At 40.6% G+C, this 26,381-nt stretch overlaps 1 protein-coding gene and 3 non-coding genes across 4 annotated transcripts in view; all 4 read left to right on the top strand.

Moving 5' to 3' along the window:
- ncapd2 (non-SMC condensin I complex, subunit D2) overlaps positions 1-26,381 on the top strand; it is a 29,050-nt gene that overhangs the window by 188 nt on the left and 2,481 nt on the right. Inside the window, exons 2-29 of the mRNA XM_074653304.1 lie at positions 1,069-1,188; positions 1,275-1,350; positions 1,435-1,493; positions 2,036-2,211; positions 2,715-2,860; positions 3,754-3,881; positions 4,042-4,165; positions 4,310-4,457; positions 7,361-7,558; positions 7,642-7,776; positions 7,854-7,941; positions 9,046-9,244; positions 9,375-9,493; positions 10,433-10,633; positions 10,751-10,925; positions 11,739-11,823; positions 12,594-12,730; positions 14,431-14,563; positions 15,070-15,145; positions 15,232-15,447; positions 15,536-15,696; positions 17,790-17,901; positions 18,031-18,154; positions 18,624-18,779; positions 22,344-22,521; positions 22,656-22,750; positions 22,951-23,031; positions 25,246-25,429. Coding sequence (XP_074509405.1) covers positions 1,071-1,188; positions 1,275-1,350; positions 1,435-1,493; positions 2,036-2,211; positions 2,715-2,860; positions 3,754-3,881; positions 4,042-4,165; positions 4,310-4,457; positions 7,361-7,558; positions 7,642-7,776; positions 7,854-7,941; positions 9,046-9,244; positions 9,375-9,493; positions 10,433-10,633; positions 10,751-10,925; positions 11,739-11,823; positions 12,594-12,730; positions 14,431-14,563; positions 15,070-15,145; positions 15,232-15,447; positions 15,536-15,696; positions 17,790-17,901; positions 18,031-18,154; positions 18,624-18,779; positions 22,344-22,521; positions 22,656-22,750; positions 22,951-23,031; positions 25,246-25,429 — 3,828 coding nt within the window. The 5' untranslated portion in view covers positions 1,069-1,070. The remainder of the gene's footprint in view (positions 1-1,068; positions 1,189-1,274; positions 1,351-1,434; positions 1,494-2,035; positions 2,212-2,714; positions 2,861-3,753; positions 3,882-4,041; positions 4,166-4,309; positions 4,458-7,360; positions 7,559-7,641; positions 7,777-7,853; positions 7,942-9,045; positions 9,245-9,374; positions 9,494-10,432; positions 10,634-10,750; positions 10,926-11,738; positions 11,824-12,593; positions 12,731-14,430; positions 14,564-15,069; positions 15,146-15,231; positions 15,448-15,535; positions 15,697-17,789; positions 17,902-18,030; positions 18,155-18,623; positions 18,780-22,343; positions 22,522-22,655; positions 22,751-22,950; positions 23,032-25,245; positions 25,430-26,381) is intronic.
- LOC141779902 (small nucleolar RNA U85) lies at positions 2,277-2,611 on the top strand. The gene has a single exon (XR_012596463.1). It is a non-coding gene; the product is annotated as a small nucleolar RNA U85 (small nucleolar RNA).
- LOC141779904 (small nucleolar RNA U85) lies at positions 6,175-6,478 on the top strand. Its single transcript, XR_012596466.1, has one exon. It is a non-coding gene; the product is annotated as a small nucleolar RNA U85 (small nucleolar RNA).
- On the top strand, positions 7,993-8,300 carry LOC141779903 (small nucleolar RNA U85). The gene has a single exon (XR_012596465.1). It is a non-coding gene; the product is annotated as a small nucleolar RNA U85 (small nucleolar RNA).

The raw sequence follows: 26,381 nt of genomic DNA, 5'->3' as shown, positions 1-26,381 counted from the left end.
AGTCGTTTCAGTTAGATAATAATAAAGTTATACAGCCAATGGTTGAAGCTACGCAGTTAGCAGCTAGTTAGCATGCTAGCTTTGTTAGCATTAGTCTGGTACAAACATGTGTTGTTTGGATAATAAAAAGTATGTTTTTTTACTAAAAATCTTTTACTAAATCAGTCATACCGACTAGCATTAGTTGGCCGGTTAGTTGTGAGCCTTGTGCACTTAAGAACCGACTAAAATATTAAGTTAATATGATCAAATACTAACGTTACTTCAATATAGCTAATGTTAGCTACAGTTGTGTTTAGAAGGTATCCCTCAAGTTGCGATTTGCAAAAACTCGCGAGACTTGCTGCCTGTTTCGAGATCAATGCCTAACCTTAAACATCTCGCGAGAGTTTACCCAACTTGCGGGTTCCCTTCTAGACACATTGTAGGGGTACAAGTAAGATAAGATAAGAAAATGTGCTTAAAGTATCAAAAGTAAAAGTACTCATTAATCAGAATGGCTCCTTTCCCAGTGATTATTATATAATTATATCATACTGATTTTATCACTAACGAATACATGTAAGAGCATTTTAATGTTGCAGTTTGTCAATGTGGAGCCAATTTTGGATTGTTTGTATACTACTGGTTAGATTGGTGGTAAAGTATTGCGCATATATAGGCTACTTGTAAGTGCCAAATAAACGTAGTGGAGTAAAACGTACAATATTGAATACTGAAATGAAATAAGATAAGATATTCCTTTATTAGTCCCGCAGTGGGGAAATTTGCAGTGTACAGCAGCAAAGGGGATAGTGCAAAAAACAAGATGCATCAGCTAACACAGCAAAAAAAAAAAGAGCTAAACAAAGTGTAACAAAATATGAACCATTTAAATAGAAGGAAGTATAAAAACAGGAGCAGTATATACAGTATTGGCAATAAACTGACTATTAACAAAATTGCACAAGTGGAAAATGATATTGCACAGTGAGAATGAAATGAATGAATGAAATGCTAACGAAGTACCTAGTTAAAGTAGCAAACAAACTTGATCTAATGTGTCTTTGTTTCTTGCTCTTGACGCAGGGATGTCGTGGGACTTTTTTGTGCCCGTGTTCTCGGGTGACCTGGTGAAGACTGGGGGGATCAACCAGTACGTGGTTCAGGATGTGGTGTCCCCAAAACAGCTGCCACCCTACATCAGTAGTAAGTAGTGGACTTAGTTGCTCTTTCTCAGCCCTTTTCATTTGGGATAGTGTGTTTGTGACTGGTTTTGTCTCATATCCACACAGAATTTAAGGCAGCATTGAGAAACCAGGGTCCTTTGTGTATATTGGAACACTTTGACACAGGCTACAGCGTGCTACAGTAAGTATTGATAATCTATAGCTTGCTCTAGATATTGCTATTAAGAACTGTATGAGTTCAAAACTTCTGTCTTTACTTTTTAAGGCACTGCAGCTCAGTGGACCTGGCTGTGAAGGAAGATACTCTGGAGTTACTAATACAAGGTTGGTCCTTTTCTTTCATGTTTCTACGTTTAAATAGACAACAATACAACCGTGATATGCTGTTTTCAAAATAAGATGTTAACAAGGGTACATACAATATATGGAAATAAGATTAAATTGATAATATTCACAAGCAGTATAAAACATGTTACCTGTGTCCCTTTTAGATTAAAAAGAAAATACCACAAAACTGTGAGGGAAATGTTGTTATTCTTAGATTTTTGGTTGCTGGGGAAAAAACTAAATGAATAATACCTGGCAATGACTGATACATTTGAGTTGACGACATCTCTGACTACATTCAGACACAAAATCCTTCTGCTAACTTCACCAAGTCCTTCACTGACATCCATGCTGTCAGCTCGATCTGACCGCTGGCTGATTTGACCCAAACATTAGAAGTAATAAAAGAAAACAAACCTTTTCATTTTCTCAAGATAATGTCATTAAGTTGTGATTTCTAGATAACGGTATTAAAAATGTTTGAATCATGTCTGTTCAGGGATTACGTCATGGTGATCACTGGATATATTTTTTTTCAGTGGTTAGTGGCCTGGCTGCTTCATTGCCAGCTCTTCTCCTCTCCACCTCCGTCTCAGCTGCAGAGCGTAAAGAGAAACTTAATGCAGTTAAGATGAGTGTCTACCTGCTCTGCAAACTCACAGAGATCTTTGAGAGTGACTCCTATAGACAGAGTATTGTCACGGCACCTGGGAAGGTATGTTTATAACCTAGCTAAGAAAATACTTTAATTAATTCAGTAACACGTGTTTGTTTTAAATGCCCGCATGATGATATCATGGCAAGTTTGATGATCCAGTCAGACCAGGAGATTATGGCCTCGAGCCTGCTGTTAGATGGGTAATCTTGGTGGTGTGGTGGAGTTTTATTGCACTGCTGTAAGGGCCCATCCACAGTTAAATTGACACCTTCTACAACCTCTGCCCCCCCAAGAGCAATGGGGTGGGACAGGTAGGAGATGTCAAACAATGTGTGGATGTTTGTTTGTCTTGGTGTGTGTTGCTGTATGGGTGTAAATGTATCAGCTGGCAAGAGGTTATAGTCTCAATATAGTTGGTTTGGCAAGAATGAGCTACAGTCTTTGGTAAACTGAGGGCATGTATTATATGTTAATTTTATTGTCTTGTGTTAGACTTTTTGAGTTGATTATGTATGAAGCTTAACAGATTGAATTTATCAAGTTTCGTTTGTCTTGCACAGGGTGGTAAAAAAGGCAAAGGTGGTGGAGAAGGACTGCTGCAGTGGGACTCTGAGAGAGAGGCGGTGCTGCAGGCCCTCATCCAGCTCCTCCAGCTGGATATCCGTTCCCTCTGGAGCCTCTCCCTGGTGGAGGAAGAATTTGTCAGGTAATTTGCTGACTGGGGAGCCCTGGGAGAGAGACTCAGTACAGTATCAGACTAAGCTGTCTTAATTCAGTTAGTTGGTTTAATTTCCCATTTTATTCTCCGGATCTTTGCCCAGCGTTGATAACATTGTAGCCTTAATTGGAGCTTTTATGAAAATGATCTTTGCCTTTCCATTATTAATGTTGCACCAAACCTAATAAGGTTAGATGATCTTGGAACTGCGTTAAATTGCTTTACTTGGTGTTTCCATTGTGAACATTTCCTCAAAGCCCTAGGTTTATATTTTCAGCAGAAACAATATTCAGTGAATGTTGTTTCCTACAGAAGAGACTAGTTAGTTTTTAGTTAATATGTCAGTACTAGAACCTCTTAATACTTAAGCTCTTCGCAAAAGATCACAAAAAACAGTGTTTTTAGTGGTTAGTACGGCTGTCGTCAACCAAAGAAATTCTTAGTTGACTAACACTCATACGATGTTGTTGACAAATCAATTAGTTGATTTAATCTGTGAAGATCTGTGAAACTGAGTTTCTCCACAAAGAATTACACAAAAGCACCACTTTAAATCTTGTGTTTACCACAGATGTGCTCATAAGTTTCTTGGAAATAAGTCATTCAGCATGAAAAAAGCATTAAAAAAAACGACCAATCGACTAGCGAAATCTTTGACTAAGACCAAAACGACCGATTAGTTAACTAATTGTCTAAGAGGGGCAGCCCAAGAAACCTCAAGAACCATCATAAACACTGTCTGTATAATTCTGTTAAATGTTCTAATGGATGCAGAACTTTGTGTAATGAATGTATAGTTTGGCCTGGGCTTTTTGCAGGTTTTACTCTACCACAACATGAACAAACATTTAATTCTTTGTTCTGTCCCTTCCTTCTCTCAGCTGTGTGACCTGCTGCTGCTATAAACTACTTGAGAACCCAACCATCAGCCATGTCAAGAGCAAACCCACCAGAGATGGTATAATCCACCTACTGGGGGTGCTAATCAAGAAGTACAACCACCTCCTGGGTTAGTCTCACAGTCACATGCTGTACCTGTGTGCAAGATTTATAACTGAGGGAGCATATCAACGCTGTCGGTTTCATATATAAAAGCATTGCAGGACCTCCTGTTATTCAGCATGCATTGTACGTTTAGATTTTAGTGTAAACTCTCTAAACTCTTACAGGTGCAAGTGTAAAGGTGATCCAGTTGCTGCAACACTTTGAGCAGTTGTCAACCGTGTTTGCCCAGGCAGTGTTTGTGTGGGTCACAGAGTATGGAGCCAGGGCGATCATAGGAGAAGTCATAAGGTCAGTACATATAATTTGTGTGCATATTAAGTTCCCAACAAGTCATCCTCTTTGTAAATCGGTTTGTGGAAATCTGATTATTTGGCTGCAAAAAAGCAAATGACCATGTTTGGATTCATACCTTATTTTTTCCCATTCCTTCAGAGAGATTGGTCAGAGGTCAAGTGAGGTGCTCGCTAGAGAGGCGTCAGGGGTCAAAGCTTTGGCTTCCTTCATCGCGGAACTCGGTGCCCTGGTGCCTGAATTAGTGATCCCCAACATTAGTGTGCTCATCACACACCTGGAAGGAGAGGTACTGCATACTTCAACATGTTCACCCTGCTAACGTTGATCTAATTTAGAGCTAGAACTAGTGTCTTTTATGGGTGGACGATATGGCCAAAATCTTCTGTCACAGTATATGTCATTTTATATCGTGGTAACGGTATATATCAGGAAATGGTTTAAAATAACCACTGCACTTCATCACATTTGATTATTATCTTCTTTTATTTGGAACTTCCATACAAACAAAAACAACTGCGAGTTCTTCCTCATGTTGGGTTGGGATGCCTCCTCCTGCTCTGTATTTACGACTTCACTCTCCTCCATGTCTGCCCAAATCACGTTACCTTGGGAGGCAGCTGGATTTGCGAGATCAAACAAGAATCACAAGATTGCACGATATTGGCAAAAACACTGTTCTGGTGGACACATTTCTACTGTCGGTATATACCGTTATTGCCCAACCCTAGTGTCTTTAAATCAATAGAAGCTTGCTGCTACATTTATCTGGCATACAAGTTTATGTGATCATGTAAAACAGTAACCCTTAATATTAACGAGTCATCACTATGGTGGCCTTTCTGTGTGAGCAACAGGGCTGCTCATGCAAAGAAATAAGTTCCTATGAGAGCACACACCGCTTGATTGAGTTGGGAGATTCATCCCCACAAATCACTGCTCTTTGTGCCCTTCAAGACTTTCTGTGTAGAGGTTAATGTAGTTTTGCTGTTAGATACATAAATTACATTTACTGCTGTTAAGGCCTGTCATTATCCTGGGTTGTTATTAGCTTATGCAGTAATTTCATCACATATTAAAAAGAAAAGAAGCAGGGTTTTTAATTTAATTGTGCGTGTTTTCTGTGATAGCAGAGTGCTACAATGTCTTCTCCACTTGTAGTAATATTTTCACACAAGACAGGGACTTCACAGCATCCAATTACATTTTAGATGGCCTCCCAAGTGCGAGTCTGCATTTACTATGAAGTGACTCTCAAAAGGAGCAAGAAGTAATGCGTCAGTGCTCAAGTGCTCTGCTGTTTTATTTGGTCAATAAGTTCTCTTGCTCAGGTGCAGGATTGCTATTATAATGCCAGAATGCATCAACACTCATTTAGGACTTAAAATGTGGTATCTTATGGGGCATTCATACCAAACACAAAGCAAACATTTCACATAATGCGATTTCATACAAAGTCCACGCAAAGAGCCGTTTAGGCCGAGCAACGCGAATACGCAAAATTTGTGAAATATTTCTACTCAAGCAAGAAATTTGCGTACGAATCTGTATCATTATGTAGTTAATTTGGCATTTTTCTTATCCATTTAATGCAATTAAATAACCAATCTGTTTGTTTGGGTACATACCGCTGTAGCGACGTGTGGCTTGCAGTGAATAGCTGCCGGATGATGTTATGAACCCAGACACGTCAGTGTTTGGTTTTCCGACGTATCTGGGACTTCCGCAACATGTACAAAAAAGAAGCAATGGTGGTTGATGAAACATTGTTGGTATCAACATGGAGGTAAACTCCTCCTCCTCTTTGGCACATCTAGTACGAGTGATGTGACTGAATACAAATTATCCCGGTGGTCAAACTCGTGCGAGTAACGCAAGGCGAAAATTCGCTTCATGTTTGAACGCAGCAATACTGACACGAGAAACTGGAAGAAAAAGCACAAACTCTGACTCTTCAGTGAAACGTCTCTTCCACACACAGATTAAGTTTATTCAGTTGACATTTTGCCCAGTGATGAGACCAAGGCGAATACGAGCTTACTGAATGAGAGTTGGGTTCTTCTTGCCTTGACTGGCAGGTAATCTTGGCAGTGCAGAGGAGCATTCCTGCTCTGCTGTAAGGGCCCGCCTACAGTGACTTGGCTCAACCCAAATTATTCCGCTACAGTCACAGCAGAGTAATTGCTGGGATTAAGCCGACAGTGTGTTTTGTGTGTCTGTGTGTGTGTTGTGTGTAAGAGGCAAGGAGTTCACCCAGCTCTCTTTACTGTTCAGTTAGCAGTGAGTTGCTTCTTTGGTAATCTGAGGGCAAAGTTCATAAAGTTCTCTTGGGCTACGTTCACATTGTAGGGCTTGATGCTCAATTCCGTTTGTTTCTCTGCCTAGATTGTTCACATTCATGTTTGAAGTGACCCATATCTATTCAATTCAATTTATTTTTATAAAGCGTGAAATCATAACAGAAGTTATCTTGAGACGCTTTATATATAGAGCAGGTCTTAGACCGTACGCTATAGTTTAGAGACCCAACAAAAGATCCCACCAAGACATTGCAACGCGCTGTGGCCAGGAAAAACTCCACGTTTAGCGAGTAGAAACCTGGAGCAGAACCGGGCTCTGGGTGGGCGGCAGAGACTAATACAACTAGGACTAATAAAAAAAAGTTCTAGATGTCTTTGGCAGTGACATACAAGTCTCATTCTCCAGGCTGCCACTTTGGCGCTTAGCCTTGGTAGTCCCTCGTAATTAATGATGGTAGCAGTTGGTGTCAAGTAGGCAGAAGATGCAACCACAATCCAGGTGTAATTCAGATCCAGGTGTAACCCCCGATCCATGGTTACCTGCGAGACGAGAAAACACCAGGACTCCGGGGAAGAAATCAAGTTAGTAACAATGAATGGGACATGAACATATACAGAAGGAGAAAGGAGCTCAGTGTGTCATAGGAAGTCCCCCGGCAGTCTAGGCCTATAGCAGCATAACTATAACTGACATCAGTGTGAACGGATCTGCCCTGAAATGCCTCACATGCAACCAATAACGTCACACAAATGGGGGACTACCCATTGTTCCGAAAATACACACTGGAGTCGTTGGAGTCCAGTGACTGCCAGACTCTGTTAAGATATTATTTTGCTGACACAAGAACAAGATCAGATGCAGACTTAATCCCTATTTCCTACTGTTTTCCAGAGCAACACCATGCGTGTCGCTGTTTGTGAGGTGTTGGGAGAAATCCTTGTGCGGGTCCTGTGTGGCGACGGGCTTGACGAGTCCGGCAAAGCTGACCGCGACCGCTTCTTTGACACACTGCAGGAACATCTGCATGACACGCATTCCCATGTCAGGGCGCGTGTGTTGCAGGTCTACGCACGCATAGTGAACAGCAAAGTATGTCTCCATTCACTTATGATTATTTTTGTAACTGCATGTTATTGAAGTCTCCCTTGGTAATAATTACGGTCTTTGTTTAGGCACTGCCCCTGTGTAAGTACAGTGAGGTGATGGAGCTCGCTGTGGGACGACTGATGGACAAATCTATAAATGCGGTGAAGAGTGCCATCCAGCTGTTGGCAGCATTCATTGCACACAATCCCTATAGCTGCAAGGTAACTTAAAGCATTTAGACCCAGAATAGCAGACTTTCTTTTCTCAGATTTCTCATTGGAATATGTTTCTTCTTTAGCTGAGCAGTGCAGATCTGAAGAAACCGTTGGATAAAGAGACCACTAAACTCAGAGAGATGAAAGAGAAACTGGAGGGAAAAGCCCCAGGTGAGAACGAACCCACAGAAGTTTTTTTTCCTTCATGCTCGGTGAGCTTTTGCCCAGTGATGAGACCAAGGCGAATACGAGCTAACTGAATGAGAGTTGGGTTCTTCTTGCCTTGACTGGCAGGTAATCTTGGCAGAGTAGAGGAGCATTCCTGCTCTGCTGTAAGGGCCCGCCTACAGTGACATGGCTCAACCCAAATTATTCCTTTAAAGTTACAGTGGAGTAATCACAGGGATGGAGCCGACAGTGTGTATGTGAGTGTCTGTGTGTGTGAGTGTATATGTAAGAGGCAAGGAGTTCACCCAGCTCTCTTCAATGTTCTGTCAGCTATGAGTTGCTTCTTTGGTAATCTGAGGGCACAGTTCAGAAACTCATTTGAACTCAGCAGACCACATCTGTCCCCTAATTTAGTTGTCTTAAAATTCACACATGTAAAAGCCTTTCACACACCGAGGGCGATATTTTTTCGCACATCAATATATTTGTCGAAATGTTGTTTTTGTCCTGAGTACGTTCACACAGAACACGACTATTACCTGGCGAAAAAGCAACATCATTTTTTTCCTGAACAAGGCTGATTTTTCGGAGCTTTCGCATCGCTAATAAAGGCATCAACCAATCACGTTGTGCAGAACGGATCGAGTTGCTCCCTTTATTTATGAAACAACGACACGGAGACTCCATAGTCTGAACCAAACGATCTATCGATATATCGATTCAATGATCAACGATCCAATATCATCAATGCAAAGTGAAAACATAGATGCAGATCTTTACACTACACTTTCTCAGAGCGTTTACTGTTGCCGCGGATGGGTTTACATTGGTGCCTTGTGTTGCGGTACCGAACGCAGACGGTCGTGACGAAGACTCGGTATTGAGAACGGGCTAACCCAACATTTCTTCTCAATTTTTAATCTCAAGAACTGTTATCATCGTTATCATCATTGTTGTCATTGATCTGTTACCATTCTCTCCTACTGCTGCTAATTGATTTAATTTCTAATCTTTTTCTGTCAGTTGTTCCTCCTCATTTTCTTTGTAGCTCTAACCTGAGTCATCCATATTGGATTTAAATTTTCTTTTCCCTCTCCCTCCTGGCAGTGGCAGTGATTAAAGCCAGTGAGCTGTGGGCCGCGATGGAGCCTGAGCTGCTTGTCACTGTCAGGACAGAGCTGGAGCCCACAAGTGAAGAAGAGAAGGAGGAGGAGGAGGACAGGGATGTGGAGGAAGACAAGGAGGCAGAAGACGACAGAGCAACTGCAGTGAAGGTTGCTCAGTACCTCCGTGTCAACAAATACAGGTGATGTTAATCACCACAACAGTGTTGGCCTGTTGACTCAAGTGTCACTACCTGAAGGATTCTTTCTCCCACACTGTCAATTAGCCAACAATCTGATATGTGCCGTTTCTTTTGTCTTCCCCCTCTGCAGGAATGCGGTGCGTCTTTGTATAAGAGCCCACAGCTGCTTCCCTGAATCTGAGATGTTTTCTTCTCTGTCCACTCTCACCCCTGAGACTTTATTGGACACACTGGCTCTGATATTCAAAGGTAAAGCCTTTCTATCCAGACACTCATCAAAAGTGCTCTCTGCTGTGAATCTTAATGGAAGCAAGATTGAACTCATTTAAGATTCAGTTCTTTGCATTTCCTCTTGATTAGAGGAAATTCATTTCACATTATCTTTCAGTGTCAATTCATTAAAACTGACTCTTCTATAATATTGGCCTTTTTATATAAGAATGTGAGTAGCGGATATATCTCTTAGAGCATAGAACACTACATTACCAGATACACATGTTGATCATTACATGAAAGAAATTCACACACTCAGTTGAGAAACATGAAATGGGAAGTGAAGTACCTTTTCAGATTTTAGCCTTTGTGTTTTGATGCTTTTGGCTTCCAGCAGTTTAGGCAGGGACAACAAAACAACAACTGACACGTGGACTGACACACACACACACACACACACACACACACACACACACACACACACACACAAAGAGCAGAGGACCAGAATCGCTTGTTGACCGGTGCGGAGAAATGCCTTCAAATGGACCCCGTGACCGGATCGGCCGATTCTGCTTTCAGTGATCGGCCCCAAAAATCCTGATCAGAGCACCCAAAGTTTTCTCTAACCGTATAAATGACAGCAACAAGTGTCACTTTGTGAAAAGTATCTTTTTTTTATACATTGTGTGTGCGCTGGCAGACGAAAAAAATGAGACTAGTGTGCAAAGGAAGTCAGACTTTGATGGCTTATTCCTTAGTATGCTGTTAATGTAAATGTAACACTTCTTTGGCTGCCTTACACTAAAAGCCTCACAGCGAAGAGAATAGATTTAACTTAATTACTGTACAGCTGCTGCAGGGAAGTGTTGAGTAATCAAGCAGCAATGGAAAAATGGTTTATTGGTTGACTTCTTGTGTGATAGCTTTTTAATCCCAACTTACTTTACATTTTACGGTCCCTTACGTTTTCCTCAGGCTCTGACGAGGATGCCTCTGAGCTCAGCCAGAACTGTCCACCAACCCCGCAGAAAGAGGCAGAGAAGGAGGGGGAGGATGGGGAGCTGAAGAAGCAGGAGATGTTGGTGCAGTACCTGAAAGACACGGAAACCTTCGCCTTACAAGTGGAGAGAGCAATATCTGTCATTAACACCATGCTCTACTGGAAAACCACTTCAGGTAAAAGGCAATATCCATCCAGGCAAACCTATTCACACTTGTGCATTCCAATCTAATATATTATTTACCCAGCAAAGAAGTATTTTCACATTTCACAATTGAACTTTTTGGATTTAGTGGTCCAGGAGGCTGTGCAGTTTTGTGTGACTGTATGCGAGTTCAGCGTTGCCAACTCTGTCAGTGGGGTGAGGAAGATGTTGCCTCTGGTGTGGTCAACTGACGCTGCCATTAAAGATGCTGTCGTTCAGGCCTACAAGCGCCTGTATCTGAACCCTCAGGGAGACACCATCAGGTCTGTAAAACTGCCTCACATTGACGGTTTAATGTGATTTCAGCTGATAATACATTTATTTTTATAAAAATTTTGTAGGGCTGTACCGAATAGTTTGAAGCTTCATTCATAACGTTGACATTTTAATTGTTAGGGCGCTTTCACAAGCCAACATTAAAGTCTCTTTTATTGGAACTCTGGTGTGGTTTTAACCCCCGGTGTTTCAGACCGTTTTGAAGTGAACCAAAATGCAGGCTGCCGGTAAATGACCCGTTAACATGAGTGGGAGAGGACTGACCTGGACTTCTGCAGAAGGCCGATGTTTGCTTGACATCTGGGCCGAGGAGAAACATACAGAATATGATAAAGTCCACAATAACAGTAACATTTATTAATCCGATCAGTGCCAAGTCAAGTGAAAAAACTTTGACAGCGATATTTCAAAGTCTGCGTTTCCCTGCATAGAAGTGGCAGCTCTTGAGACGAAAAAGATAATTTCGCTCCTTCGTACACGCCCCTCAGCAAATATTTTTTTTATATGGCCTGCTTTATTTTGTGCACTGTTAAACCGAACCAGACTAAATGGAAAACAAACCAAAAGTATTAATTTCACTCTGATTCAGACTGTGGCTTGTGAAAGCGCCCTTAATCAACATTTGAATGCTGCTCAGCTTCTTCTTTTCTTTTTTACATGTCTATTCATTCTGTTTAAAGCTGGTATTTCTGAGATTGGGCTACACTAGTATTATTAGTATTATCTTATTTGTAGAATTGTATTCCAGTGGTATCTGCGTAGGATTGTCGTCTTAAAGTAGCTGTCTCGCCTCTCATCAGGACGAAAGCCCACACTCTTGTTGACAGTCTCTCTGAGCTGATGGTGGATGCATCTCTAGGAACAATCCAGTGTCTCGAAGAAATAGTGAGTATCTCTGTTATTACTCTCATCTGGATCATTTCTGTGTTTGATGGTCAATTATAGAAACACAACCGTGCAGACTATTGAGAGACAGGTTTGTACCAGCCATCAAATGTACAGAGTATGTTTTCTTTACTTTCTGTCTTCCAATATTAATTTTGGCAGTTATTTTAGATGAAAATGCTTATTAGTTTTAGTCACCGTATAGTCATTTTTATCCTTCATGGTTTTAGTTGCCAAAAAGTCATATTTTAGTCAACTTCTAGCCAAAATGTTTTCTCTATTAATTGTATTGGCTATTTAGTTTTAGTCCTATGTCAAATATCCTTTTTTTAGTCATCAGGTGAGGCAATATTGATCATTTCAGCCAACCTAGTTTAAACAAAAATCAATAATTTTGTCATTCTAGTCAAACTTATTTCACGTAAGATTTTATGTTATCTGATAAAAAACACAGGTTGAATGATTAATAAAAAAACACAGATTGAATGATTAATAATGCAGCGAAACTAAAGAGATTTTGGTAAAGTTTATATTTTTTAAACTACATTTTAGTCTTCTATTTTTTTCGTCCTCGATATTGCATGTTTGATATCATCACCATAAGTGTTTAATGGCGTTGGTGTTGTCTCAGTGGAAAAAAAGGTTGTTGACAAATATATTTCGTCAGTTTTCGTTAACGAAATCAACATCTGTGTCTTCTGCATTTTGGATATTATACCTTGTAATAAAACATATGGGGAGCTGTAACATGTTTGTGATGGTTTCTTCAGGTGCAGGAGTTCTTTGGCAGTGACAGCGTTCTCCAGTCCACTGTAGTGCAGGTCTTGTGGGAGAGGTTTACTGGCAAACGAGAAACTTCTGGCTTACACAGGCGAGCTGCAGTGTTGCTGCTGGGCATGGCTGCACGGTAAGACATAGACGACTTCCAGTATGCATCTAAGAAACAAACTTCTTATGCCATGATGAGGAAAAGGGTCATTGGAGTTTACAAAATGAGAGGTTTTAACTTTTCTTGCCTTTGACTGATAATTTTGGTAAAAATTGCCACTGTGCTCTAAAGCAGCAGGTCAAAGTGACCCAGCTCCACCTACTCTGTATAGAGTGACATAAGGAGTAGCTGTATAAGTGGTCACAGTGCATGAATGCATTTTTATTTTTGTGTTTAAGAGGAGATGCTCCAGGCAAAAACTGTTTTCAAAAGAAAATTCTCAAACTCTGCGTCAAAAATCTCCTCTTCAGTAGCAAACCTTCCAGTTTAATTCTTATCTATATTCTGAAGGTTTTTACAGAGTAGTTTGATCATATATCATTCATAGCTTGATTTATAGAACATTTTATTCCTAAAAAACATGGCGAAAATGGATTTATTTATTTTTAATGGCTGTTGACAGTCTGATTTATGGACTGATGAAAAGAGATATCCTAAATTCCCTCAGTAAAAACCTATATAAAATATGTCAGAAAAATGAAACAAGAATTTTGAACCCGGCTTTATCCAATGATCAGATTTCTGTTCTGGAAATTATGCGCTTTAATAAGGAGCAATATATACAAAAGGAAAAAATAAGATGGGTCGCTTAAAATGGACAACTAATTGTTTTCCTTTTTGGAAAAATCTACATTTGTATTGTTTAAATGGCATACAATAATATTTGTCAAAACTAATCCCATTTAATGCATTTAAGTGCCATATATTACATTCTGGGTTTTAAATAAAACATTTTCTGAAATGCAAACAAATAAATTAAAAAGTAATTTCAAATTGCTTTAAAAGGGTAGACATCTTATGGGCTATTCCTAACTCGAGTAATTCAATTACCAAAAAACATCTATGAAAATTGCATCGATGATTTTTGGTAATCGAAATACTCAAGTTACTCGAGGAATTGTTTCAGCCCATGATGAGACAACATTTGCATCCCTACTTTAATACCTTTTGCAAAAAACTCACGTTAAATCAGAATCTCAGAACAAACCATATTGTATATTAAATATTGGCAGTCAAAATCATTGTTGTAGTTGTTTGTTAAACTTGAGTTGATTGAACAGTTTTTCAAAACATTACGTAAAATCTGTGGTATTCCTCACTGCATAGAGGGACTTACTTTTATATTTTGGTCCTGCCTCAGCTACTTGACATTCAGCAAATCCTCTCATTAGTCAGAATACAAGCTCAGCCTCGGCTCCTCTCCATTGTAATCGAAGTCACGACCATATAACTAGGCTCCTTGCCAGTGCATTTCACTGAATATACTGTATATATATTTTAGTGTTCCCCCTCAATCTACCTCAAAGACTGCCACAGCTGGAGGGAAGAGCGAGCGAGTTAAGAGACTGCAGTCCACCCACACTGCTGCCTCTCTTCATCCAGCCGTCAGCATTCATAACCTATTAAATCTTATGTGCTTCTGCTAACCCTTCTTCCTACACACATTATCTGGGCAGCAGCCTAGCACTGGCAGGGCAAGCACACAGCTGTTGGGGTGATGTAGGGCAGAGATGTTGTTACCTCACTTTGCATAATCACGTGATCATTTGTGAAAATAAAATCTATACTTACCGCCTCTTTGTAAAACGTTTTGTTTTCTATGTATGTGAATCCAACAGGGCAGAGAGGGAGGTGGTCCTCAGTAATCTGGACACTCTTTGTTCCGTGGCTCTGGGAGAAAAAGTGACTGAAGACTTTCTTCTGGCTAGAGACGCAGTTATCACCATCTGCAGCATCACGGACCACGTCAGGGTAAGAAGACATAAATCATGATTTGCCTCTAAGCAGCTCTTGATGACCAGAGAGCCACATTGACTTGAGCCTGTTGATTGAGTCAGCGGTTACAAATCCTCTCTTCTAAAAGTAGAGATTTAAGAATAATGTTCTAGCCTTCTTTAACCTCTTAAAAACACACTCAACGTTGTTTTATCAGCTTCATACTTTATGACTTTTCCTCAATTTGTTAGAATTGCTCACAAGCATGATTTTGATCTGATGACATGTTTTAGAAGTCTGCTACAGATAAGGCATTATTAGTAGGGATGTACTGATCCGACTTTTTCAGTTCCAATAGCAATACCTGGGGTTTGGGTATCTGCCAATGCCGAATACCGATCCAATACTAGTGTTTTAATTGATAGGCTTTATACTCTTTGGAGCAGGAGGAACTGTCTTGTCTTGTGGTAGATATTTTGCCTATGAACTTGTCGAGGGCTTCAACACGCTGTTAACATCATGTGCTGCATTATTTCCACCAGCAATCAAAAGGCGCTCCGTTCAGACTGCCTCAGGACCATCAGCTCTTCACCTGCCTCACTCAGGCCATCGCTGAAGGTAAATACAGACAAGCCCTTTGTTGAGAAAAATGTTCATCTTAGCCTTCACTGCATCACGCTGGTTTCTTCCTCTGACTGTTCCAGGTGTTGTGATGGAAGACCCTTACTGGCACAGCTTCATGGAGCAGGCTGTCCGTCTCCTCTACTTCCTGTCTGAATCCCCTGACCAACTGTGCTCCCGGCTGCTCCAGCGCAGCGCTCGCCTCTTACTAGATCAGATTGCAGAAGGTGGCGAACTCAACAAGGATGCTGTCCAAACGCAAGAAGGATCTCAAGAGTCCAGTGAGCAAGGTGAACAAGGTGAGTCCCATTATGTCTCTGTCTACAGTGACATAACCTGTCCAACATACTCTTAATCACATTGTGTCCATGTGTCTGTCTCCTGCAGTGAACTGCGTGTGTCTGGCCCAGCTGTTGGCTCTGTGTGGCTGCGTGGCTTTCTGGCAGGTGTCTCACCTTGAGCGCAGTGTGAGCGCTGAGCTGCGGAGGAGGAGAGGCGAGACGGAGGAGAGAGAGGAGAAGGAAAAGGGCCCATCCAGAAAAGCTAAGGTAATGAGGGTGTATATAATACTTGTACACTTATACAGGTATATAGAGCAATTCAGTACAATGCCCTTGAATTGAAGTAATTCAGATTGTAAGTAATTTTATTTTTTGTTGTGTGTTTAGTAAATTACAAAATAAACAGCTGTGTGTGTAGGTCAATGTAAAGGTGAATGTGATCAATTCAGAAAGGGTGTGTGAATGTCAAGCATTATGCAATTAGATGCCATTCAGTGGGGCACTAAAACTATTAATTGATTAGTCGATTAATTGAGAGCTATTTTGATAATAGATTAACGGTTTGAGTCATTTTTCTAGCAAAAACAACTGATGGTTCCAGCCCCTCAAATGTGAGGTGCTTTTCTTTGTTTTCTATTATTGTTGATTGAATCTGTTGACTGGACAAAAAAATGTTCACCTTGGGATCTGGAGAATTTTGATGGCCACTTGTCACTATTTTATGGCATTTTATAGACGAAACCATTAGGGCTGTCCTTGACCAAAGAAGTTCTTAGTCGACTAATAGGATTTTGTCAGCTAATCAGTTAGTTGATTAATCGACAAATCTGTAAAACTGAGTTTCTCCATAAAGAATCACACAAAAGCACCACTTTAAATCTTGTGTTTACCAGAGACGTGCTGATAAGTTTCTTGGAAATAAGTCATTCAGCATGAAAAAAAGTATACAAAGAACAAAAAAATCTAGTACTAAAACAAATCAACTAAGAGGGCACAGCCCTAAAAAACATTAATTATATAATTAATTATATAATCAAGAAAATAATCATTAGTTGCAGCCCTATTTCCATTGATACCGTAGTTACTAAGTACTTCCGCAGTTATTAAAATGTTACAATGAAGTCAAAACAACCCCCCCCCCCCCCCCCCCGAGTGAATATCATTTTGACAGTCTCAGCAGGATGGCTTGATGAGATGAATTTTAGTGGCACAGTCAAATGAGTGACGGCTCATAATTGTGCAGCTCATCAGGGAACAGGAAACTAAATGTCTCCTTAATTAGCATGAGAAGTTTTGCATTTTTGTCATTTTTTTTCACCTTTTTTCTCCAAGAATAACCAGAGGGACAAATAGGCATAGAACCTCTGTCACTGCCACATTGTATACCCACCAGGACGAGGTTTTTAGTGATTATCCATGCAAAATGCAGCATGAGTGAAGAGTTTCCATGGATGTTTTGATACCTTTCTTTCTCCTGTGAAAACAAGTCTATTAGCAGTGTTTTATACTAAAAAGATTATCATTATTCAGTGTCACTTTAAGACTGCAGTCAAACAATAGAGACTGTATATAGGAAGTGGACGTAGTCACCTTGACGTCACCCATTGGTTTCTGGACTGCCGTTTTGAAGCTTCCAGTTTGCCCTTTTGGCTGTCGCCATCTTGTTTTTTGGGCGTGGCCATGTCGTTTTTTTGCAATCAGAAGTGACGAGCGGGTGGAGCTAAGAACAACCGTACGCTGAATAAGACGTTTTCAGGCGACCAGAATTAGCTTTCAATAGAAATAGAATTAACTTTCATGAACTGAAAACACGCTGTTGAAGTTGTACGACGAAAACACGGACAACTCCCAGACCGGATGACGCGGTGGTAGTAATCTGTCAATCCCAAGGTAGTCACGCCCTAAAGCATACTCTGCTGCTTTATGTCGTATTTGACTCTAAATGGGATTATAATTTACTAAATGAACATCGTGCTGTATTGAAGAAGACTTGAAACTAGCAATTGAGACCATAAACTGATGTTTACAATGTTTACTGAGGGTCATTTTCTCATAGACTTCTATACAGTCAGACTTCTTTTTGCAACCAGAGGAGTCGCCCCCTGCTGGCTATTAGAAAGAATACAAGTTTAAGGCACTTCTGCATTGGCTTCACTTGTCAGACCCGGAGATTTCCCACTGCATCAGACTGAAATTTGTCAGTGAAAGGCACCTAGAAATTAATGGAAAGCAAAATTCGGTTGACTGACTGCACCATCAGTAGAGTGTGCTATAAGTCAGAAAGCTGCCATGATGATTTCTAGGAATATGTTGAGATAGAGAAGTGGCTGTTTTGTAAAGCTTTTCTGTGTTTCCAACAGCAAGCGGCCAATGAGAGCGCCATGGAGGAGGAGCTGGGGCTGATGGGTGCCTCTGCAGAAGATACGGAGGCTGAACTCATCAGAAAGATCTGCGAGACTGAATTACTGTCTGGTAATGAAAACCTCTAAACCCCACTCTTCATTCTTCATCCTCTGTTCAGTTCATCACATAGATTTTGATAATACAGTGTTTTAATTTATTAAACATCTTCTCCCCACCCTCCTCTCTCTGTCTGTTTAGAGGAGAACCTGCTGTGTTCATTCCTTCCCCTGCTGGTGAGAGTCTGCAGCTCTCCAGGACGCTATTCCCACCCACAGCTCACCGCCGCTGCCTGTCTGGCGCTCTCTCAGTACATGATGATAAGGTAAAAACACATTACCTATTTGCTTGTTCTTTATATTTATATCAATGAGGTTAGACTAAATAGCAAACACCTCTCTATACAAGGCCATACAGCTCACATGAACATTACAACCTTCATGAAAGTAGGATTTATTGCAGGACTGTTGTATTAGACTGCTTAACTAATTAACTTGGCAACTAAGTGTATATGTAGAGCTGAAATGATTAGTTGATTTGGATAATCTGTTAAGAAATAAATACAATAAATGCTGGCAGCCTCAGTATTCTATAATAAACTTATCTGTTTTGTTTGCGCAAACTTTGGTTAATCTGTTAAGGTTTTTTGACGTTCTATAGCCCAAATAATAAATTAGTTAATTGGGAAACTAACCTGCAGAGTAATGAAAATATTAGTTTGTTGCAGGCTTACAAACTGACCTGAATTATTGGGATACCTTTTAATGCTGTGATTTCTTTATCTCTTATGTCAGCCCATCGGTGTGTGAAGAAAACATCCGTCTCATGTTTACGGTGCTGGAGCGCTCCGCTCTTCCTGTGGTCAGGGCAAATGCCATAATAGCCCTGGGAGATCTCACCGTCCGTTTTCCAAACATTTTGGAGCCCTGGACACAGAATCTCTATGCCAGGTAATGTAATGATGAATTCAGTTAAAAGGCTGGGTCCAGTATTTATTTGGTTTTTTTAGGTTTTTATATCCGTCTGTAGCTTCACAGTGGTGTTCGTAATGTTTTCAAATCAGAACATACACACTTTGGTCAGCGTTCAAGGCCTTCTAAAAACGTTTTCCCATGTGACCTGATGTAGATTTCTGCATGATGACATATATGTATACATAAATCCTTATCCATAGTATTACCTGCTTTAACTTGTCACGTTAGTTCAGATCCGAAAGTCGCAAACAAACTTAGTAAAATTACTGTTTTTCTCAATGGATTCTGGTTTGGTGGCTTTGAAGACAGCGATATAACTGCTTCAGTTACGCCGTCGGAAAGGGCAGTCTGACGGCGAGGTAAAGTGGCAGAAAAAACTTTTTAGCCACCCAAAAAATGGCTATAGTGTACGCTATATTTAGAATATTTTCACTGCTTTACCTCGCCGTCAGACAGCCCTTTCCGACGTTATATTGGTCTCTTCAAAGCCACCAGACTCCATTGTGAAAAACAGTCGTTTTACCTCGCAGAACACGGGAGTATACATAAACCCCACTTCAAAAAATCAAAACTACCCTTATCAGTTATTTCCAAACTTAGCACAGCTTACTTCGACTCAGCTGGTACTAGCATTCACATTATTCAAAACCTTATGTGTTAGCTTACTTTGGTTACCTACGTCACTGCTTTTTGCTAACGGCTGAGTGGGCGTTTCAATTTGAAAACCCAGAAAAGAAGGCAGATAGTCGACCCAGTGATATAAAATGAATTTGTCACCGTAGGAGCTCATGCTCGTCGTCACCGCCACACTAATCGACTCTCTTCGTATTAGATGCACATTATCACAATATCCGTAGATGTGTTTAGTTTCATCCACCCAACATTATAAGGCTAACCTATGGCTCAGCTGAGTGGGTGTACTGTAAATGACGTTTCATCTCAGCCAACATCCCCCCTCAGCTTGTACACTTGAGCCGTCTTCATCCGGATCCCACCGCCACCACGTCTCAGTGTGTTGTTCCCCTCAGCCACTGAAGTGTTGCTGCTGTCACAATGCTCCACTGAACCAGATGATGGGAAAAGTTTACTCTTTCCATCACGACTTTTTAACGGGAGAAACTTTGAGATGATCTATGTTCGAAAACTCCACTGATATCTGCTTTGTATCCTGACCTCTGCGGTCGCCATGGGAACCGGCCAGCGCTTCGTGGCCAGTAGATAAACCCACCCCCACACGTGAACTGGGGTGGAGCCCTTGACCGCCTCAGACAAGGGGTACTCTTAGACAACGAACAGCTTAATTACTAGTGTGTTGCGGATTGTGACTAGAATCAATGACTAGTGTGTTGTAATTATACAGAGCGGTTGGATGAGCAAAAGGGAATAATTTTGGGTTGAGTCAAAGGTTCTGCAAGGGTTTACGCATGTAGGTACGCTTTCATTTTAAAAACACTTAATGGTTTCTGTCTGTTTCCTTATAGCCAACTTAGAAGCTGCACTTTCTCTGTTTGAAGTGTGGTTTTAATTATAATGGTTGATAATGGTTCACATTGACTTGTTTCGGACATGTAAAACATTCTGTTCTTTCATAATGCTCATTGCCCTCCTTGTGTTTTCTACCTGATAAGTATTTCACAGCGTTCCTTAATTGTCTCCCGCACACCAACACCTCCACCGTTCTCTAGGCTGCTGCCCTGGAGCCTCCCGATAAGCGTTTTAAGAATTAATTACCCTGTTTCGTTGCTGTTGCAAGCTCCTGCATTGGCTTGTGGAAGTGCCATGTACATGTGTGTGTGATCCTCTGCCAGGAGTCCCGCTCTCTGGCATAAATGAGAAATGGTTAATGAGTTTCTTTTGTTCCGTGGTTTTGGGTGAGGGTAAATGTAAATTGGTCTCAGAAAGCTATCAGATTGCTCTGCCACAGCCTGTCCAATCCCATTGTGTTCAGCCGAGGCTGTGACAGTTGTTTGGTTTCACTAACGTTCTGCCTAATAACCCAGTCTTAACATAGCGTTTAATTGACTAGGGCTGGGAAATAACATGCACAGGTGGCGTGATTTTTTTTTTTCTTTTTTTTTTTTTTTTTTTTTTACTTCCGCCCACGTTTTTAGTTACGCTAGCGGTGTGGCTCTAAACTGGCAATGTTGGTCCACCACTTTGGTCCAAACTGAAATATTTCAACAACGATTGAATATTTTGCCTTTTTTTTTTTTTGAACTTAATTTTTATTGCAGTTACAGCAACTTACACAATCATAATAACATTCTATACCACTGTATTTTCCTTTTTGATAGCTGTCTCATAGTTTTAACACAAAATCTTACAGCTTAAAACAAGGGGGAAAGAGAGAACACAAAAAAGACGATCCAAATAATTAAAATAAAGTAAAGTAAAATAAATAAATTTAAATAATGATAACTGTGGTAAGGGGTCAGAGGTAAGGGAGGGGGAGTGTGTTGTATGGGTGTGTGCTGTATGAATGCGTGCACGTGCCCAGAGAGGTGACCTGGGTCAGGAAGACAAAGACACAAGCATGATCCAGGATATACAAGAACACTCAGATCACCGCACTAGTACAATCATGGCAGGGCTCCACCTTTTAACAAATGTGTCTTTTTGGAGTCTTAGGGAATAGGTTATTTGTTCCATGTGGTAGATTTCCCATACCTTCTCGATCCATATTTTGCCTTTTTATACAGACATTCATTGTGCCCAGAGGCTGACACGTACTGACTTTGATAATCCCCTGACTTTTCCTCCAGTGCCACAAAATGTAACTTAAAGCTGCAGTGGGTAGAAATGGAGCAAATATGATTTTAAAAAAGAAGTTATTTAATATTATTATAGTCACTATATCTTGACTGTAGTGCATGAGACAAGTAATCTGAAAAAAAAAATCATGTGCGTCTGTGTCCTCCGGTGCTCCTAATGGCATCTGCAAGATTTCACAGACAGGAGGAAAACAACCAATCAGAGCCGAGCTGGAGCCTGCCGTCTCTGAGCAGCTGTCAATCACTCACAAACTCTGATCAAACGGTCAAACTAGGCAGCGCTGATCAAATATGAATTCATATTCTGTTCCTGTAATGCCTATTTCTCACCTCAAATGTTTTTAGAATCATCTTGTAGTGTGCTGTTTAGCTGTTAAATGAGAAAGTTTGTGACCCGGCAGCCATGTTGAGATCAATTGAGGAAATACCAAGCAAATACCAAACTTTCTCATTTGACAGCTAAACAGTACACTACAAGATGTTTCTGAGAACTTTTGAGGCAAGAAATAGGCATTACAGTAACAGAATATTGATTCATATTTGATCAGCGCTGCCTAGTTTGACCGCTTGATCGAAGCACGCAAGTGATTGACAGCTGCCTCCGTTGAATTATCAGCCAATAGGAACGCTCTCTCTCTCTGAAATGACCTGATGTCTCTGATTGGCCAAAGTCAAGGATAGGATGCTATCACTCATATTTAGAAGCTGATTGAGACAATAGAGGTAGAAAATTAATGAGCCGGTGATTTCACATCTTCTTCTCCTCCAGACTCAGTGACGAGGTTCCTTCCGTACGGCAGACAGCTGTGACAGTTCTTACTCAGCTGGTGCTTAAGGATGTGCTCAAGGTCAAAGGTCAAGTCAGCGAGGTGGCTGTGCTGCTAATTGACCCTGAGCCTCATATTACCAGCCTGGCCCTGAACTTCTTCAATGAGCTGGCCACCAAGGTACACACACACACACACACACACACGCAGACACACATGCAGACACACACGCACACACGCACACACATATCCAGATCCCCTTAATGGAGCCTGAATAATTGGGAAGGTTTTTAACTCTTGGTGTCACCCGTCAGGACAATGCAATCTACAACCTGCTCCCAGATATCATCAGTCGCCTGTCTGACCCAGAGAGAGGTATGACCTCGGAGGACTTCAACACCATCATGAAGTGAGTTGCCCCACTTTTCAGTGTCTAGTCTCTTTCTGCTGCCTCGGTCCACTGAGGATTTGTCCATACTGAGCAGGACTCAGCAGGCCCGGGAGAAATCGTGACTTGTTTAAGAGGCTTTCGAGAGGAGAAGCTGACAGCTTTGCTATTTTGAGAGTTTTTGTTTAGATGCTGTATTGTGTGTGTCTGTGTCTTTTCAGACAGCTATTCTCCTACATCACCAAGGAAAGACAGACCGAGTCTCTAGTAGAGAAACTATGTCAGCGCTTTAGGACTGCCAAGTGAGTAAATCTCCACCTTCTTTCTCCTCTTCACACCTCTCACCTGCATCTTTTATGGGATTGTTTTCCTTCGTTTCCCTGTAGGTTGATATTTTGATATTTATTTTGGGTAAATTTTTATATTAATCAGGAATTTAAAAAAATAATATTTAGAATAATCCATAAATTAGTCGTTACATTAATTGACTAGTCGAAAAACAGAATTGTCAAAAAAATAAATCATCAGGTGCAGCCATATTTCTCTGCTCATTTCTGAGTCTGCCCTGCAGTATTTATTTTGTGCGAGATGCAGGGGTGGCTGCTGGGTAATTAGTGGGTGTTTTCAGTGCGCGAAAAGAGAATCGACAATTAAAGCGAGACGGACTCAGAAATGATGGACAGGGTTCTGGCCCCACTTCTTCTTTGCCCAATGTGCCTCTTCATTCTCATGTTGGTCACGGCCCCACCGCCTCGTACAGCGGCCCCCACCAACGCACCTCATATTCCTGTTTTGATGAGTAGTAGCATCAACAAGATGCACTCAAGTAATTCTGCAAATTCATTATATTTCCTTGTCACACACTTCAGGCCTGTCACAAAAAAACGTCAAACTGCTTTTAACACTGAAATGAGCTTTTATTAAACATCTGGTCATCAATTTTATGCCTCTGCGCCGGCGACAGACGTAGCCAGAGGAGTTATGTTTTCAGGCTGTCCGTCTGTCCATCCCATTCTTGTGAACGTGACATCTCAGGAACGCCTGGAAGGAATTTCCTCAAATTTGGCACAAACATCCATCTGGACTCGAGGATGAACTGATTAGATTATGGTGGTCAAAGGTCACTGTGACCTCACAAATCTAGATTTTGGCCATAACCAAATAATTCATACACTAATTATTTGAGCTGCAACAATTAGACGATTAGTTGTCAACTATTGAATGAATCAACTATTTTGATAATCAATGAATCAGTTTATAAAATTCAAAAGTCACTTTTTTAAAGAAAAGAAGTCTATATTCTGATTCCAGCTTCTTAAATGTGAATATTTTCTGGTTTCTTTACTCCTCTATGACAGTAAACTGAATATCTTTGAGTTGTGGACAAAACAAGACATTTGAGGACGTCATCTTGGGCTTTGGGAAACACATCGACATTTTCTGACATTGTATAGACCAAACAACTAATCGATTAATCGACAGATTACATTAAACAATGAAAATAATCATTAGTTGCAGCCCTACTAATTGTGACAATTTCACACAAATGTCTAATAAGACTGGTTGGTGGAGGCATACAACTATAAGGCAGTAATTCTAGTTAATTAATGATTTCATTATTAATGCCAAGCTTCAGGCAAGGGGCCATGTACTGTAAGGGGCCAATCGCCTTGCATGGCACCTTACAGTACATGGCCGCTCCACCACCATCAGTGTATCAATGTTTGTGAGAATGAGTGAATGAGAGGCAAATTGTAAAGCACTTTGTCCGATAAGGCTAAGGCAGAAAGGTGCTATATTAATACAGTGCATTTACCATATATTTCTGATCTGCTGCCCCGTTATGAACCGTCCAGACCAGAATCTAAACTAAACGTGGAGAAGCAGTGTTCAGTTATTATGAACCACATAACTAGAACAAACTCCCAACATGAGATCTGTTTCAACTCTGTTCTTTTAAATCGGGACTTAAAGCGTTTGTTTGCCTCTGCATTTCATTAAGTTCAAAACTTGGGGACTATTTATTCATATCTCGTATGGCACTGTAGTTTTTATTCTACTCTTTGACTCTATTTCAGTTGATTTTTATTTTTGTATTGGATTTAGTTTTATTCCTTTTAAGCAAAAAGCACTTTGATTTGCGTTGTTGAAAGGTGCTATACAAATAAACTTACCTCGCCTTCACTCTGACATCTCATTCACTCATTTAGTTTTGTAAACTGTCTTCCCATGTAGTTGAGGAATGTAGACGGAACAATTGGCCGGGATTCAGTCTGCCTCTGACTCATGCTTCATCCATACTCCGAGCTCAAAGGAAGGACATTTTATATTACACAATGGCAAAGTGAATTTAGATTTAAGAGGCTCCTGGAAAATGAGATTTGGTCCAAATGCCAGGGCAAAGCCATACCCATGAGTAATGAGTTTTTATGTTTAGGATCTAGGATTTCTATGCATTTCACATAGTTTCTAATCAGGTTTAGTCTCTAATTCTTATGACTGTCATTCTTTCTCAGGACGGAGCGTCAGTGGTGTGACTTGGCCATGTCTCTGTCTCTGCTGTCCATGTGTGAGCGCGGTTTCAAGAGGCTGCAGGAATGCTGGGAGTGTTACAGCGACAAGTTAACCGAGCTTGGAGTCTACCAGCCTCTGCTCTCCATCACCGCCAAGCTCCGCCGCGGGGCCAAAGTCCAGTTCAAGGTGCTACATACATCTCCATTTCACACACTTTATATAATAACCATCATTTAGAAATGGTAAATTGATAGTAGATTAAAATGTAGTTAATAGTTATTTTTCCGTTAACAAACAATGAAACTATAATTCATGTTTACAAATTATTACTAATGTTGTTATTTTAACAGTTTATTGTTGCACACATAATATTTTATATACTATATTATAAGTAGTTGTTGATTAAGAAATTATTTGTAAACCTTTACGAAATTGTAAAACATATATAAACTAGGGCTGTCAATCGACTAAAATATTTAATCACATGATTGTCCATAGTTAATTGTGATTAATCACACATTTTTAATCTGTTCAAAATTTACCTAAAGGGAGATTTGTCAAGTATTTAATACTCTTATAAACATGGGAGTGGGCAAATATTCTTGCTTTATGCAAATATACGTACAATTTATTATTGGAAATCAATTACCAACACAAATCAATGACAAGTATTGTCCAGAAACCCTCACAGGTACTGCATTTAGCATAAAAATATGCTCAAATCATAACATGGCAAACTGCAGCCCAACAGGCAACAACAGCTGTCAGTGTGCTCACTTGACTATGACTTGCCCCAAACTGCATGTGATTATCATAAAGTGGGCATGTCTGTAAAGGGGAGACTCGTGGGTACCCATAGAACCCATTTTCATTCACATATCTTGAGGTCAGAGGTCAAGGGACCCCTTTGAAAATGGCCATGACCGTTTTTCCTTGCCAAAATTTAGCGCAAGTTTGGAGCGTTATTTAGCCTCCCATGTGACAAGCTACTATGACATGGTTTGGATCCCTCAGGTTTTCTAGTTTCATCTAGAGTCTAAAGTATCTTCACTCTAGCTTTGAAACTGAGCCTGCTACAACCTCCGAAAGATCGATTTGTGTTACCAATGTTTTCTTTTAATATTGATGCAGTCGTGTT

The sequence above is a fragment of the Sebastes fasciatus genome, chromosome 12 (genome assembly GCF_043250625.1).
Source record: "Sebastes fasciatus isolate fSebFas1 chromosome 12, fSebFas1.pri, whole genome shotgun sequence".
NCBI lineage: Eukaryota > Metazoa > Chordata > Actinopteri > Perciformes > Sebastidae > Sebastes > Sebastes fasciatus.
The sequence above is the reverse complement of the archived record's forward strand: the minus strand, read 5'-3'. Positions and strand labels throughout refer to the sequence as shown.